General features: G+C 45.5%; 1 protein-coding gene across 1 annotated transcript; it reads left to right on the top strand.

The window, feature by feature from the left end:
- The first annotated feature begins 3,426 nt into the window (after nucleotides 1-3,426).
- Nucleotides 3,427-13,381, top strand: LOC108703518 (glypican-6). The gene is made up of 10 exons (XM_018239687.2): nucleotides 3,427-3,647; nucleotides 8,007-8,165; nucleotides 8,474-8,787; nucleotides 9,149-9,229; nucleotides 9,331-9,496; nucleotides 9,917-10,047; nucleotides 10,787-10,921; nucleotides 11,014-11,150; nucleotides 12,266-12,441; nucleotides 12,870-13,381. Exons 1-10 carry the CDS (start codon nucleotides 3,485-3,487, stop codon nucleotides 13,112-13,114), a joined length of 1,707 nt encoding a protein of 568 aa, XP_018095176.1. The 5' UTR covers nucleotides 3,427-3,484; the 3' UTR covers nucleotides 13,115-13,381.
- The last annotated feature ends 431 nt before the right edge of the window (nucleotides 13,382-13,812 follow it).

The following is a 13,812-nucleotide window of genomic DNA, read 5'->3' as shown; positions in this document are numbered from 1 at the left end:
TTTCCACATTGTGGAGAGATTCGAATAATCTGGACAAGTAGACACAGGGCCGCCATCAGGGAGTTACAGGGGGTACTGTTGTAGCGGGCCTAAAGGGGGGCACGGCTTTGCTCCACTTTTCGAAATAGCCGAGCCCCCCTTGACAGTGCTGAACCACTTAAGTCCAGAAGAGCCGTTGTGAGAAAGGTTTTTAATTCTTTTCCTAAGCAGAAGAACATCAGAGCAGCCTCTTTCTTTCTCCTGACAACTTCCTTGACTACTTGGTGGTCAGACTGGTGGGAAACTGACCAGCAGGTGGCGCTGTTGGAACAAAATTCATTCATATTAACAGCACATGTATCCTTTAATATCTTGGAATTAAAAGAAAATAAATAATGAATGTAAATGACAAAAGTGCTTAGAATAGCACCCTCATCAATTTTACATTCACTTATTTTAAAGGTTTACTTATCCTTTATTATTATTATTAACATGTATTTATATAGCGCCAACATATTGCGTAGCACTGTAAAGTAACTGTGATTATACAACTACATCACATGAAGTACATACATAGAATATATGGAGTAACAAACATCACAATCAATACAGGTACAAAGAGGTGAGGAAGGCCCTATGCATAGACATACAGTCTAAAGGGAAGGGAGTAATACACAAGGTGTGGGAGTGGGCAAGATCGAAGAAAGTGGGTGAGAAATCTGGTGCTGTATGTGGTGTTGCGTTTGGTAGTGAAGCAGAGTGAGGGTAGGCTTCTCGAAAGAAGTGTGTTTTCAGAGATTTTTTGAAAGCAGAAAGGTTGGGAGAAAGTCGGACAGACGGTGGGAGACAGTTCCAGAGGAGGGGTGCAGCCCTTCCAAAGTCTTGAATGCGAATATGTGAGGAGGTAATGAGAGAAGAGTTGAGTAGCAGGTCAGTAGAGGAGCGTAGTAAGCGAGTGGGTGAGTATATAGAGATGAGTTCAGAGATGTAGGGTGGAGCAGAGTTGTGAAGTGCTTTGAAAGTCAGTGTCATTAATTTGAATTTGATTCTGAAAGGTAACGGAAGCCAGTGCAGGGATTGACAGAATGGCGAGGCAGAGGATGAGCGGTTGCTGAGGTGTATGAGCCTCGCAGCAGTGTTCATTATGGACTGGAGAGGTGACAGTCTCTGGAGGGGGTCCTTTAAGGTCAAGTAAGGTCAAGTAACTGACAGGGCCTGATGACCCCACTGTGAAAGACCGTGGCAAACGGATCTGCCTTTTATTGACATGTCTGCTTTAGGTAACCTGTTTCTATATACAGGTATGGGATCAGTTATCCAGAAACCCGTTATCCAGAAACCTCCGAATTACGGAAAGGCAGGCACCCTTAGACTCCATTTTATCCAAATAATCCAAATGTTTAAAAACTGATTTCCTTTTTCAGTGTAATAATAAAACAGTAGCTTGTACTTGATCCCAACTAAGATATAATTAATCCTTATTGGAAGCAAAACCAGCCTATTGGGTTTATTCAGTGTTTACATGATTTTCTAGTCCCAAGTCCCAGAAAACCCCAAGTCTGGATAACAGGTCCTGTACCTCAAAAGATGGGTGTGACAGAGTTTCCTTGCCTCACGAGGAAACTTCAGACGACTTCAGAAAACGAAGCGCTCCGAGTGCCATCCCGCCGGCAATTTCGATTCTAAAATAATGAAGATTAACTGCAAACTCCCAATAATTTTTTTAAAAAAAAACACTGGTGCCACGGCCCCAATTACAAGTTAAAAAATTTGCTTGCGTAAAAATCGCCGTGTCAGCACTATTTGGATACCTATTGACTTTAACGCCTGCGTCAAAATTTACGCAAATGACTATTCGCACACGCGTCCAAAATTGTCCGGGCGTCAGTTTTCGAGTATTACACAGTTTTCACAGAAGCGAAACGGGAGAAATTCGCCCATCACTAGTGTCAAAATGCCACTGGATATTCGGCTCCATGGTGTACCGGACTCAGGGGTGCTTCGCCAATGAGGCGAGTTGAGGCTGTCGCCTCAGGTGGCAGCGCACCACTAGGTACCAGGGGCAGCAAAAATGAATTTCTGGGGGAGGGGGGCAGCAGCCTCAGGCGGCAGAGGGGCCAGGATCGCCCCTGACCGGACTGGGCAGTGCTGAACTTTTCAGATATAGCCAGGCCCCCCTTGACAGCGCTGAAGCTGTGCCGCCTCCTTCCGAAGACCCGAAGTGGCGAAAAGACCCAAAGTCACTAAAGGAGAGGAAGTTGAAGTCCTGAAGCCACAAGTTCAATTCCTCTGAACACCAATGTGTGATTTTTTTATTTTTTTTAACTTGTAAGTGGGGCCTTGGAACCAATGTTTTTAAAAAAAAATATTCTCTGGGGCCCCAATTTTTTTTAAACTTGTAAGGGGGGTCCTGGCATCAATGTTTTTTTTTTGGGACCCCAGTTTTTTTTTACTTGTAAGGGGGCACTGGTACCAATGTTTTTTTTAAAAAACTTTTATGGTGGGCCCTAGTACCAATGTTTTTTTTTTTACTTTTAGGGGGCCCTGATCACCAATTCTTTTTTAAAAAAAAAAAACTTTTATGGGGGGCAGTAACTGTATTGTACAAGAAAAATAAAATCAGCCTTCTGGAGTGGCATCATATCTGGGGGTGCAAGTGACTGTTTATAAGTCCTGGTATTGGGTGTATGGGGGGCAAAATAAGCGTCAGCAGGTCCAGACTTCAGTTCTGCCCAATCAGACCCCACAGAGCTGTTCCAACTGTAACAGACCCTGAGGCTGCAGGGGCCCAGGAGGTATAGGGGGTCGCACTAGGCCCTAATTAATGAGCAATTTCCAAATATATTGGTAAAAAAATTACAACGTCTGGTTATATTGGGGCCCTAAAATGAATTTGATGTGGGGCCCAGTAACATCAAGTTACAGAACTGGTCCCACCCCCTCGTTTCCCACACTTCTGCACTGGAAGCTAAACTGACCGTTAGGGTCACACTTCTGACTGCACTGAAAGCTTAACTGACAGTTAGGGTCACACTTCTGCACTGAAAGCTTAACTGACAGTTAGGGTCAGCTTGATCACCACTGCAATTGTTTTGCGCCTCAGAATAACTCCCTTCTGGTTTATATATAAATAATCCTGTATGGGCAGACTGTGCTCCTCCAGGAATGATTGTACTACAACTCCCATCAGCCCTGACAAAGTTTAGCTTTTGTATTCCAGTAGTAAATGAAAGACTGGCAGTTGCAAATGGACCCTATGTATAAAGTTATATTCAGCTATAGTGTAAATACATAGCACATACACACACATATAATATGTAGAGGAATATACAGTAGGTGTATAACACACATATATATAAATCAATAGTCCTCCAGCCAATCCCCTTCTGAGTGTGGAAGCTGCAGGCGGCGGTAGGACCGCGCGTCTCCCTTGTCCGGCTCCTTTGTCCTGTCAGTAAATTCGGTACTAGATCGGCGACTCTCCTGCCCGAGACTCCTTCACCTCATGGCCCTGCCCCGACTTCACCCGCTGCTCCTGCTGCTCCTCATCACCCCCGCGACCCTCTCCTCTCTCACCTTCACCGACACCCGCAGCTGCACCGACACCGACCGGGAACTTAGGGATAGAGGCCTGGGGGGGACAGCGGGGGTCCGGGCCCCAATATCTGGTAATTATCTCTATTACTGCCCCTGTGTATATAGTGTGTGGCCCTCACCTGTATTCCTCACCTGCATTCTATCCATTCCCCATTGTGTCTCACTCACCTGCATTCTATCCATTCCCCATTGTCTCTCACTCACCTGCATTCTATCCATTCCCCATTGTCTCTCACTCACCTGCATTCTATCCATTCCCCATTGTCTCTCACTCACCTGCATTCTATCCATTCCCCATTGTGCCTCACTCACCTGCATTCTATCCATTCCCCATTGTGCCTCACTCACCTACATTCTATCCATTCCCCATTGTGTCTCTCTCACCTACATTCTATCCATTCCCCATTGTGTCTCTCTCACCTGCATTCTATCCATTCCCCATTGTGTCACACTCACCTGCATTCTATCCATTCCCCATTGTCTCTCACTCACCTGCATTCTATCCATTCCCCATTGTGTCTCACTCACCTGCATTCTATCCATTCCCCATTGTGTCACACTCACCTGCATTCTATCCATTCCCCATTGTGCCTCACTCACCTGCTTTCTATCCATTCCCCATTGTCTCTCACTCACCTGCATTCTATCCATTCCCCATTGTGTCTCACTCACCTGCATTCTATCCATTCCCCATTGTGTCTCACTCACCTGCATTCTATCCATTCCCCATTGTGTCTCACTCACCTGCATTCTATCCATTCCCCATTGTCTCTCACTCACCTGCATTCTATCCATTCCCCATTGTCTCTCACTCACCTGCATTCTATCCATTCCCCATTGTCTCTCACTCACCTGCATTCTATCCATTCCCCATTGTGCCTCACTCACCTGCATTCTATCCATTCCCCATTGTGCCTCACTCACCTACATTCTATCCATTCCCCATTGTGTCTCTCTCACCTACATTCTATCCATTCCCCATTGTGTCTCTCTCACCTGCATTCTATCCATTCCCCATTGTGTCACACTCACCTGCATTCTATCCATTCCCCATTGTCTCTCACTCACCTGCATTCTATCCATTCCCCATTGTGTCTCACTCACCTGCATTCTATCCATTCCCCATTGTGTCACACTCACCTGCATTCTATCCATTCCCCATTGTGCCTCACTCACCTGCTTTCTATCCATTCCCCATTGTCTCTCACTCACCTGCATTCTATCCATTCCCCATTGTGTCTCACTCACCTGCATTCTATCCATTCCCCATTGTGTCTCACTCACCTGCATTCTATCCATTCCCCATTGTGTCTCACTCACCTGCATTTCTATCCATTCCCCATTGCTCCTCACTCACCTGCATTCTATCCATTCCCCATTGTTGTCTCACTCACCTGCATTCTATCCATTCCCCATTGTCTCTCACTCACCTGCATTCTATCCATTCCCCATTGTCTCCACTCACCTGCATTCTATCCATTCCCCATTGTCTCTATCTGCATTCTACCATTCCCCTATTGTCTCTCACTCACCTGCTTCTATCCATTCCCCATTGTGTCTCACTCACCTGCTTTCTATCCATTCCCCATTGCACTCTTGCATTCTATCCATTCCCCATTTGTCTCACTCACCTGCACTCACTCTGCATTCTAATCCATTCCCCATTGTCTCTCACTCACCTGCATTCTATCCATTCCCCATTGTGTCACACTCACCTGCATTCTATCCATTCCCCATTGTGTCTCACTCACCTGCATTCTATCCATTGCCCCATTGTCTCTCACTCACCTGCATTCTATCCATTCCCCATTGTGCCTCACTCACCTGCATTCTATCCATTCCCCCATGTGTCTCTCACTTCCTCATCACCTCATTCTATCCATTCCCCATTTGTCTCCTCACTCACCTGCATTCTATCATCCCCATTGTGTCTCTGCATTCTATCCATTCCCCATGTCTCACTCTCACCTTCCATTCTATCCATTCCCCCTCTCACTCACCTGCATCTATCCATTCCATTGTGCCTCACTCATTCTATCCATTCCCCATTGTCTCTCACTCACCTGCATTCTATCCATTCCCCATTGTGTCTCACTCACCTGCATTCTATCCATTCCCCATTGTGTCTCACTCACCTGCATTCTATCCATTCCCCATTGTGTCTCACTCACCTGCATTCTATCCATTCCCCATTGTGTCTCACTCACCTGCATTCTATCCATTCCCCATTGTGTCTCACTCACCTGCATTCTATCATTCCCCATTGTGTCTCACTCACCTGCATTCTATCCATTCCCCATTGTCTCTCACTCACCTGCATTCTATCCATTCCCCATTATGTCTCACTCACCTGCATTCTATCCATTCCCCATTGTCTCTCACTCACCTGCATTCTATCCATTCCCCATTGTCTCTCACTCACCTGCATTCTATCCATTCCCCATTGTCTCTCACTCACCTGCATTCTATCCATTCCCCATTGTGTCACACTCATCTGCATTCTATCCATTCCCCATTGTGTCTCACTCACCTGCATTCTATCCATTCCCCATTGTCTCTCACTCACCTGCATTCTATCCATTCCCCATTGTGCCTCGCTCACCTGCATTCTATCCATTCCCCATTGTGCCTCACTCACCTGCTTTCTATCCATTCCTCATTGTCTCTCACTCACCTGCATTCTATCCATTCCCCATTGTGTCTCACTCACCTGCATTCTATCCATTCCCCATTGTCTCTCACTCACCTGCATTCTATCCATTCCCCATTGTGTCTCATTTATCTGCATTCTATCCATTCCCCATTGTGTCTCACTCACCTGCATTCTATCCATTCCCCATTGTCTCTCACTCACCTGCATTCTATCCATTCCCCATTGTCTCTCACTCACCTGCATTCTATCCATTCCCCATTGTCTCTCATTCACCTGGATTCTATCCATTCCCCATTGTGTCACACTCACCTGCATTCTATCCATTCCCCATTGTGTCTCACTCACCTGCATTCTATCCATTCCCCATTGTCTCTCACTCACCTGCATTCTATCCATTCCCCATTGTGCCTCACTCACCTGCATTCTATCCATTCCCCATTGTGCCTCACTCACCTGCATTCTATCCATTCCCCATTGTCTCTCACTCACCTGCATTCTATCCATTCCCCATTGTGTCACACTCACCTGCATTCTACCCATTCCCCATTGTGTCTCACTCACCTGCATTCTATCCATTCCCCATTGTCTCTCACTCACCTGCATTCTATCCATTCCCCATTGTGCCTCACCTGCATTCTATCCATTCCCCATTGTGTCTCACTCACCTGCATTCTATCCATTCCCCATTGTGTCTCACTCACCTGCTTTCTATCCATTCCCCATTGTGTCTCATTTACCTGCATTCTATCCATTCCCCATTGTCTCCCACTCACCTGCATTCTATCCATTCCCCATTGTGTCTCACTCACCTGCTTTCTATCCATTCCCCATTGTGTCTCATTTACCTGCATTCTATCCATTCCCCATTGTCTCCCACTCACCTGCATTCTATCCATTCCCCATTGTGTCACACTCACCTGCATTCTATCCATTCCCCATTGTGTCTCACTCACCTGCATTCTATCCATTCCCCATTGTGTCACACTCACCTGCATTCTATCCATTCCCCATTGTGTCTCACTCACCTGCGTTCTATCCATTCCCCATTGTCTCTCACTCACCTGCATTCTATCCATTCCCCATTGTGCCTCACTCACCTGCATTCTATCCATTCCCCATTGTGCCTCACTCACCTGCATTCTATCCATTCCCCATTGTGTCTCACTCACCTGCATTCTATCCATTCCCCATTGTGTCTCTCTCACCTGCATTCTATCCATTCCCCATTGTGTCTCACTCACCTGCATTCTATCCATTCCCCATTGTGTCTCACTCACCTGCATTCTATCCATTCCCCATTGTGTCTCACTCACCTGCATTCTATCCATTCCCCATTGTGTCACACTCACCTGCAATCTATCCATTCCCCATTGTGCCTCACTCACCTGCATTCTATCCATTCCCCATTGTGTCTCACTCACCTGCATTCTATCCATTCCCCATTGTGTCACACTCACCTGCATTCTATCCATTCCCCATTGTGCCTCACTCACCTGCATTCTATCCATTCCCCATTGTGTCTCACTCACCTGCTTTCTATCCATTCCCAATTGTGTCTCACTCACCTGCATTCTATCCATTCCCCATTGTGTCTCACTCACCTGCATTCTATCCATTCCCCATTGTGCCTCACTCACCTGCATTCTATCCATTCCCCTTGGGCCCCAGATCTGAAGGCCAATGTGAAGCACAGTGGGGTCTCATTCCTGGTTAATCAGCCCCTGACTATAAGTTGATATGCTCAGTGACTGACTGCTCCCTCGTTGTCTCCCCCCAGGAGAGCACCTGCGTATCTGCCCCCAGGAGTACACCTGCTGCACCAGCGACACCGAGATCCGGCTCAGTGAGGAGAGTATGAGTGACCTGGTCAGGATAGTCAATGAGAGTCTTAGCTTCCCCTGGGGGGCATTAACTACTGGCAAAAAGAAGTTCCATAGTAAGTCAGAACCCAAGATTCATCTCTGTCTCTCTATATCTGTCTGTCTATCTTTTTCTATCATCTTTCAATTAATTAATCAATTAATCAGTCTATCTATATATTATCTATCTATCTATCTATCTATCTATCTATCATCTCTCTATCATCTCTCTGTCTCTGTCTCTGTCTCTGTCTCTCTCTCTCTCTCTCTCTCTCTCTCTCTCTCTCTCTCTCTCTCTCTCTCTCTCTCTCTATCTCTCTCTATCCCTCACTCTGTCTCTCTATATCTCTGTGTATAACATCCATGACTTTTCTTGTCTGTGCAGAATTTTTTCTTGCCCTCCTCGATGCCTCAGAACACTCGCTCAGTTCCATGTTTGTTCTCTCCTACGGGCGTTTGTACTCGCAGAATGCTGCTCTCTTCAGCACCCTGTTTTCTGAACTTCGAGCCTATTATATGGGGGGTGGAGCCTCCAGGGTGGCCGACGCACTCTCTGAATTCTGGGCGGGGCTCCTTGAGCGCACACTCCGCCTCCTGTTCCCGCAGTACCAGCTCAGTGCCGACTACATGGAGTGCGCAGCTCATAAGGCCGAGGAGCTGAGACCATTTGGAGACTCCCCACGTCGCCTGAGGCTTCAGGTTTGTTTCCAACAGACAAAACACAAAATTCAGAAATGGAATTTATAAGCAAATATAATAAGTCAGGTTTGCTTTAGACAAATAGGTTCAATTTAAGTTGCTGTTACTGCTCTACTATTGTCTTTTCTACTATTGACTCCTTAATGTCCCAGTGGCCAACTGTGCACCCAAATAATAATATGAATAATAATTAGAATCAGTTAGACTTGTGATACTGACAAATGGCCACTAGATGGCACATGGGGCCTTTTTGGTGCGGATAATAAGCAGTTTGCTTGAGCTGTATTCTAATGTATCAGCCTTACCTACTCTATGTATATTCCTGATATTTAATAATAGACAATGTGATTTCTCCCTGAAGATCACTCGAGCTTTGGGGGCTGCAAGGACACTGGTGGAGGGGCTGGGGACAGGGAGTGATATTGTCAGCAGAGCGGCTAAGGTAATGGATTTTGGATGTAAGGCTCTAGAGGGGCATTGAGGGGACAGCAGAAATGTAAATAGCAAAACTATAACTCTCACCATTATTTCCTCTTTCTAAAGGCGGCACCGCCCCCTGACTGTCTACAAGCCGTAATGCGGATGTGGTACTGCCCCCTGTGCCGGGGTCATTCTAACCTGCGCCCGTGCCATGGTCTCTGTCTCAATGTCTTAAAAGGGTGCCTCGCCCACCAGGCTGACATGGACGACGACTGGAACAGTTTAATCGGTGAGGACGGGGGAGTTGGGTTATCATTTGGCTGCTACCACTGGTCTCTGTAGGGCTCATTTATGAGTGCAGATCCAAATGCCAAGAACAAAAGACCTGTGAGCCACATCTTGGGACCCGCCATTAAAGCACATGTATCCCTTAATATCTTGGAATCAAAAGAAAATAAATAATGAATGTAAATTACAAAAGTGCTTAGAATAGCCCCCTCATCAATTTTACATTTTCTTATTTTTTAAGTTTACTTATCCTTTAAGAACAGGGGCCCATATATAATGTGAGTACTTTTCTCTTATTGATCTGTACCTGTGTTAAGTGGTGCCCAAGCAAGAATTGAACCTCAAAGAGAGGCTTGAATCCAAAATGACAAGTTTAGTGCAGTAAATTCTTGTGGCAAATTTGACTCTTTGCATTTCCAAGATGGCCTCCAGGAAGTAGCCGAGCGACTGGCGGGGTCCTTTAATATAGAGCTGGCTATGGAATCTATTGCGGTGAAGATATCGGAGGCCATAATGTCCCTGCAGGAGGAAAGTGTGCAGCTCACTGCTCAGGTACAACTCCATTCAAAATGTATTGGCCAAACCAGAAAACTGTAATGATATACCAGTCTAATGAACTAAACATAATGGCAGCCTATGCAGACCCATAAGGAGAAAGTAATATGAATGGGCCCCTGATAGATAATGTGGTCAGAAACTGGTTGGTCAGGACACTGGTTAGAATCTCATCTGCCATAAAGCAGGGCAGGACTGCTGCTTACAATGGGGATCAGATAGGATCTGTGCAGTCACTGGGACAGAATGTTCTGTTATACAGATAGCTAGAATCTCAGCCATAAAGCAGGACAGGACTGCTGCTTACAATGGGGATCAGATAGGATCTGTGCAGCCACTGGGACAGAATGTTCTGTTATACCAGATAGTAGAATCTCAGCTGCCATAAGCAGGACAGGATCTGCTGCTTACAATGGGGATCACGATAGGGATATTGGTGCAGCCACATGGCGACCAGAATGCTTCTGTTTACAGATAGCCTAGAATCCCAGCCTGCCTATAAGCCAGGACAGGACTGCTGGCTTACAAATGGGGATCCACACTAGGATCTGGCAGCCACTAGGGGACCAGAACTGTCTGTTATACAGGATAGCTAGAATCTCAGCTGCCATCAAACAGCAGGACAGGACTGTTGCTTACCAGGGGGATCAGATATAATATATATAATGACTATTAAACGTTACATATTTAAATAAAATGCTTTTTTTAAACATCGATGTCCATTTATTTCCTGTAGATATTTCAGACATGTGGCACCCCACCTCCAGGCCGAAGCAGACGCTCCCCAGGTGAGGATCCCAGACAGAGGTTTCGTGTGTACAGTAATGATGAGAAACCCACCTCAGCCGATGGTACCAACATAGACAGACTGGTGAGCAAACAAAGGAAGGGTTTCTTGATTATAAACTCTCTGCGTCTGTCATAGCTACTGCTCTTCCTCAACATTAAACCACTTTCGCCCAGGTTTCGGAAATTGTTGGCAAGCTCCGCCCACTTCGAGGTCTCTGGAAGCTTCTTCCCCTTTCCCTCTGTTCTGATAATAGAGTTTCTGCTGGACTCAGCAACCAGGAGAAGTGCTGGAATGGGCAAAATCGTGGAAGGTGAGGGCTATGTTGGTCAGTAGATGGCCAAGTTATTAAAGGAACAGTAACATCAAAAAATGAACGTGTTTTAAAGTAATAAAAACATAATGTAGTGTTGCCCTGCAACGGGTGTGTTTGCTTCAGAAACTCTACTATAGTTTATATAAACAAGTTGCTGTGTAGCCATGGGGGCAGCCATTCAAGCACAGGATACACAGTAGATAACAGATAAGTACTACTATAGTTTATATAAACAAGCTGCTGTGTAGCCATGGGGGCAGCCATTCAAGCACAGGATACACAGTAGATAACAGATAAGTACTACTATAGTTTATATAAACAAGTTGCTGTGTAGCCATGGGGCAGCCATTCAAGCACAGGATACACAGTAGATAACAGATAAGTACTACTATAGTTTATATAAACAAGCTGCTGTGTAGCCATGGGGGCAGCCATTCAAGCACAGGATACACAGTAGATAACAGATAAGTACTACTATAGTTTATATAAACATGCTGTTGTGTAGCCATGGGGGCAGCCATTCAAGCACAGGATACACAGTAGATAACAGATAAGTACTACTATAGTTTATATAAACATGCTGTTGTGTAGCCATGGGGGCAGCCATTCAAGCACAGGATACACAGTAGATAACAGATAAGTACTACTATAGTTTATATAAACAAGCTGCTGTGTAGCCATGGGGGCAGCCATTCAAGCACAGGATACAGAGTAGATAACAGATAAGTACTACTTTAGTTTATATAAACAAGCTGCTGTGTAGCCATGGGGGCAGCCATTCAAGCACAGGATACACAGTAGATAACGGATAAGTACTACTATAGTTTATATAAACAAGCTGCTGTGTAGCCATGGGGGCAGCCATTCAAGCACAGGATACACAGTAGATAACAGATAAGTACTACTATAGTTTATATAAACAAGCTGCTGTGTAGCCACGTGTTATTTTGGGGACCCCCTACAAAACCATAAGATATTCACAAAGTGTGGGGACCCACCTCCTCTACTGTGTTAATATTCCCAGTAGTTGCCTTCTTAGTCAACCACAGGGTCAGGCTTGAGAACCTCTGATGAGTGAATTTTCCCCATTAAAGACAATCTCTTTCCCCAAGGTACCTCCCGCAAGTGACAGGAGACGGGCTAGTCAACCAGATTAATAATCCCGAGGTGGAACTGCAGATGTCTTCAGTCAACCCCAAGGCCCGTAGTCTGGGACTGCAGCTCCGTGTGGCAAGAAGTAAACTGCGGGCGGCGTATAGCGGGCAGGATAGTGACACGCAGGATGTCTGTAAGTGAAAATACTCTTTTCTTAGATGAACTTTCTGTCTGTGGTCTTGTTATTTTTATAGCCCCAGCACCAACCTTGTCTAAATGTAGCCACCAGCGGACGACTTCAAAGTGGACATAGACTTCACACAACTCCAGGAGCAAAGGGTAAAGCTGAGAAAGAACATACGTGCACAATAGGGTGGTTTATTAATGTCCAGCACAAAGGGGTGCAAATATTGGTTGGTTGGAGAATTGACCTAACACTATATGAGCTTTCTGTATGTGTCTCTGGTTCTCCTCCATGGTGGACCTCTTAATGGACCATGTGCTCTACTGACATGATGTCTTCTTGTGCTCCCCGATGTTGTGTTCCACAAGTGGGATTTTTTAACCAGTATTCCATTACACCCACAATCACAGCCTTCTTCTCTGTTCTCTTATCGGCAGATGATGATGGAAGTGGTGGATCCGGTGGTGGGGACATTGCTACAGATAAGCCTGTGATCAGAACGGTGGCAGGTGGGACCCAACTCAAAGATCGGACAGGGAAGAATAAGAAGCAGAACAATAGGGGAGCTGGGCGAGGAGGCAAAAGAGGTGGAAGTGGGTTAAGCAATGTTGGAAGGCCTATCACACCCAGTGGACTTGCTCTCACAGTGACTTTGCTGCTCGGGGCCCTGATGAGGGTGTGACCTTGGTCTATACAATGTATGTATGGGGGAGAGTGTGTGCGTGTGACTATGTGTGTGTATAGTTGTCCTACTTTAAAAATGACAGAGATTACTGGGAAACGTAGCATTTGGGGAGGATAAGAGGATTGGTCTGGATGGATAAATGGTGCGTCGTAAAATGTCCACATTTTTATGAGGACATGTTTAAAGGATAAGTTAACCTTTAAAATTAGTGAATGTAAAATTGATTATTTATATTGCTATTCACCAAGTAGTCAAGGAAGTTGTCAGGAGAAAGAGGCTGCTCTGATGTGAAAGATGTGAGAAAGGTTTCTAATTCTTTTCCTAAGCAGAAGAACATCAGTCTCTTTCTTTCTCCTGACAACTTCCTTGACTACTTGCTGGTCAGACTGGTGGGAAACTGACCAGCAGGTGGCGCTGTTGTAACAAAATTCATTCATATTAACAGTACATGTATCCCTTACTAAATAATGAATGTACATTGCAAAATTTCTTATAATAGCATACCTCCCAACTGTCCCTTTTTTGGAGGGACAGTCCCTCTTTGGACAGCTCAACCTGCAGTCCCTCATTTGTACTGGAAAGTCCCTCTTTTCTCTGCACTGAACAGCCAGAAAATGAAACAAAGTTTCTCACTTAATTGGCTTTAGCAGAGAGCCCAGAACAGCTAACAGGTGCAAATAAGACACTTTGTAACA

Source organism: Xenopus laevis, chromosome 3S (genome assembly GCF_017654675.1).
Source record: "Xenopus laevis strain J_2021 chromosome 3S, Xenopus_laevis_v10.1, whole genome shotgun sequence".
NCBI classification, from domain to species: domain Eukaryota; kingdom Metazoa; phylum Chordata; class Amphibia; order Anura; family Pipidae; genus Xenopus; species Xenopus laevis.
This window is presented reverse-complemented; position numbering and strand designations above follow the sequence as displayed.

Excerpts from the sequence above, each read along its gene's own strand:
- LOC108703518 (XM_018239687.2), top strand. The coding sequence starts at position 3,485 with ATGGCCCTGCCCCGACTTCACCCGCTGCTCCTGCTGCTCCTCATCACC. Across the intron at positions 8,166-8,473 it reads TGGCAAAAAGAAGTTCCATA|AATTTTTTCTTGCCCTCCTC; the intron begins GTAAGTCAGAAC and ends TTGTCTGTGCAG. Across the intron at positions 11,151-12,265 it reads AATGGGCAAAATCGTGGAAG|GTACCTCCCGCAAGTGACAG; the intron begins GTGAGGGCTATG and ends TCTTTCCCCAAG.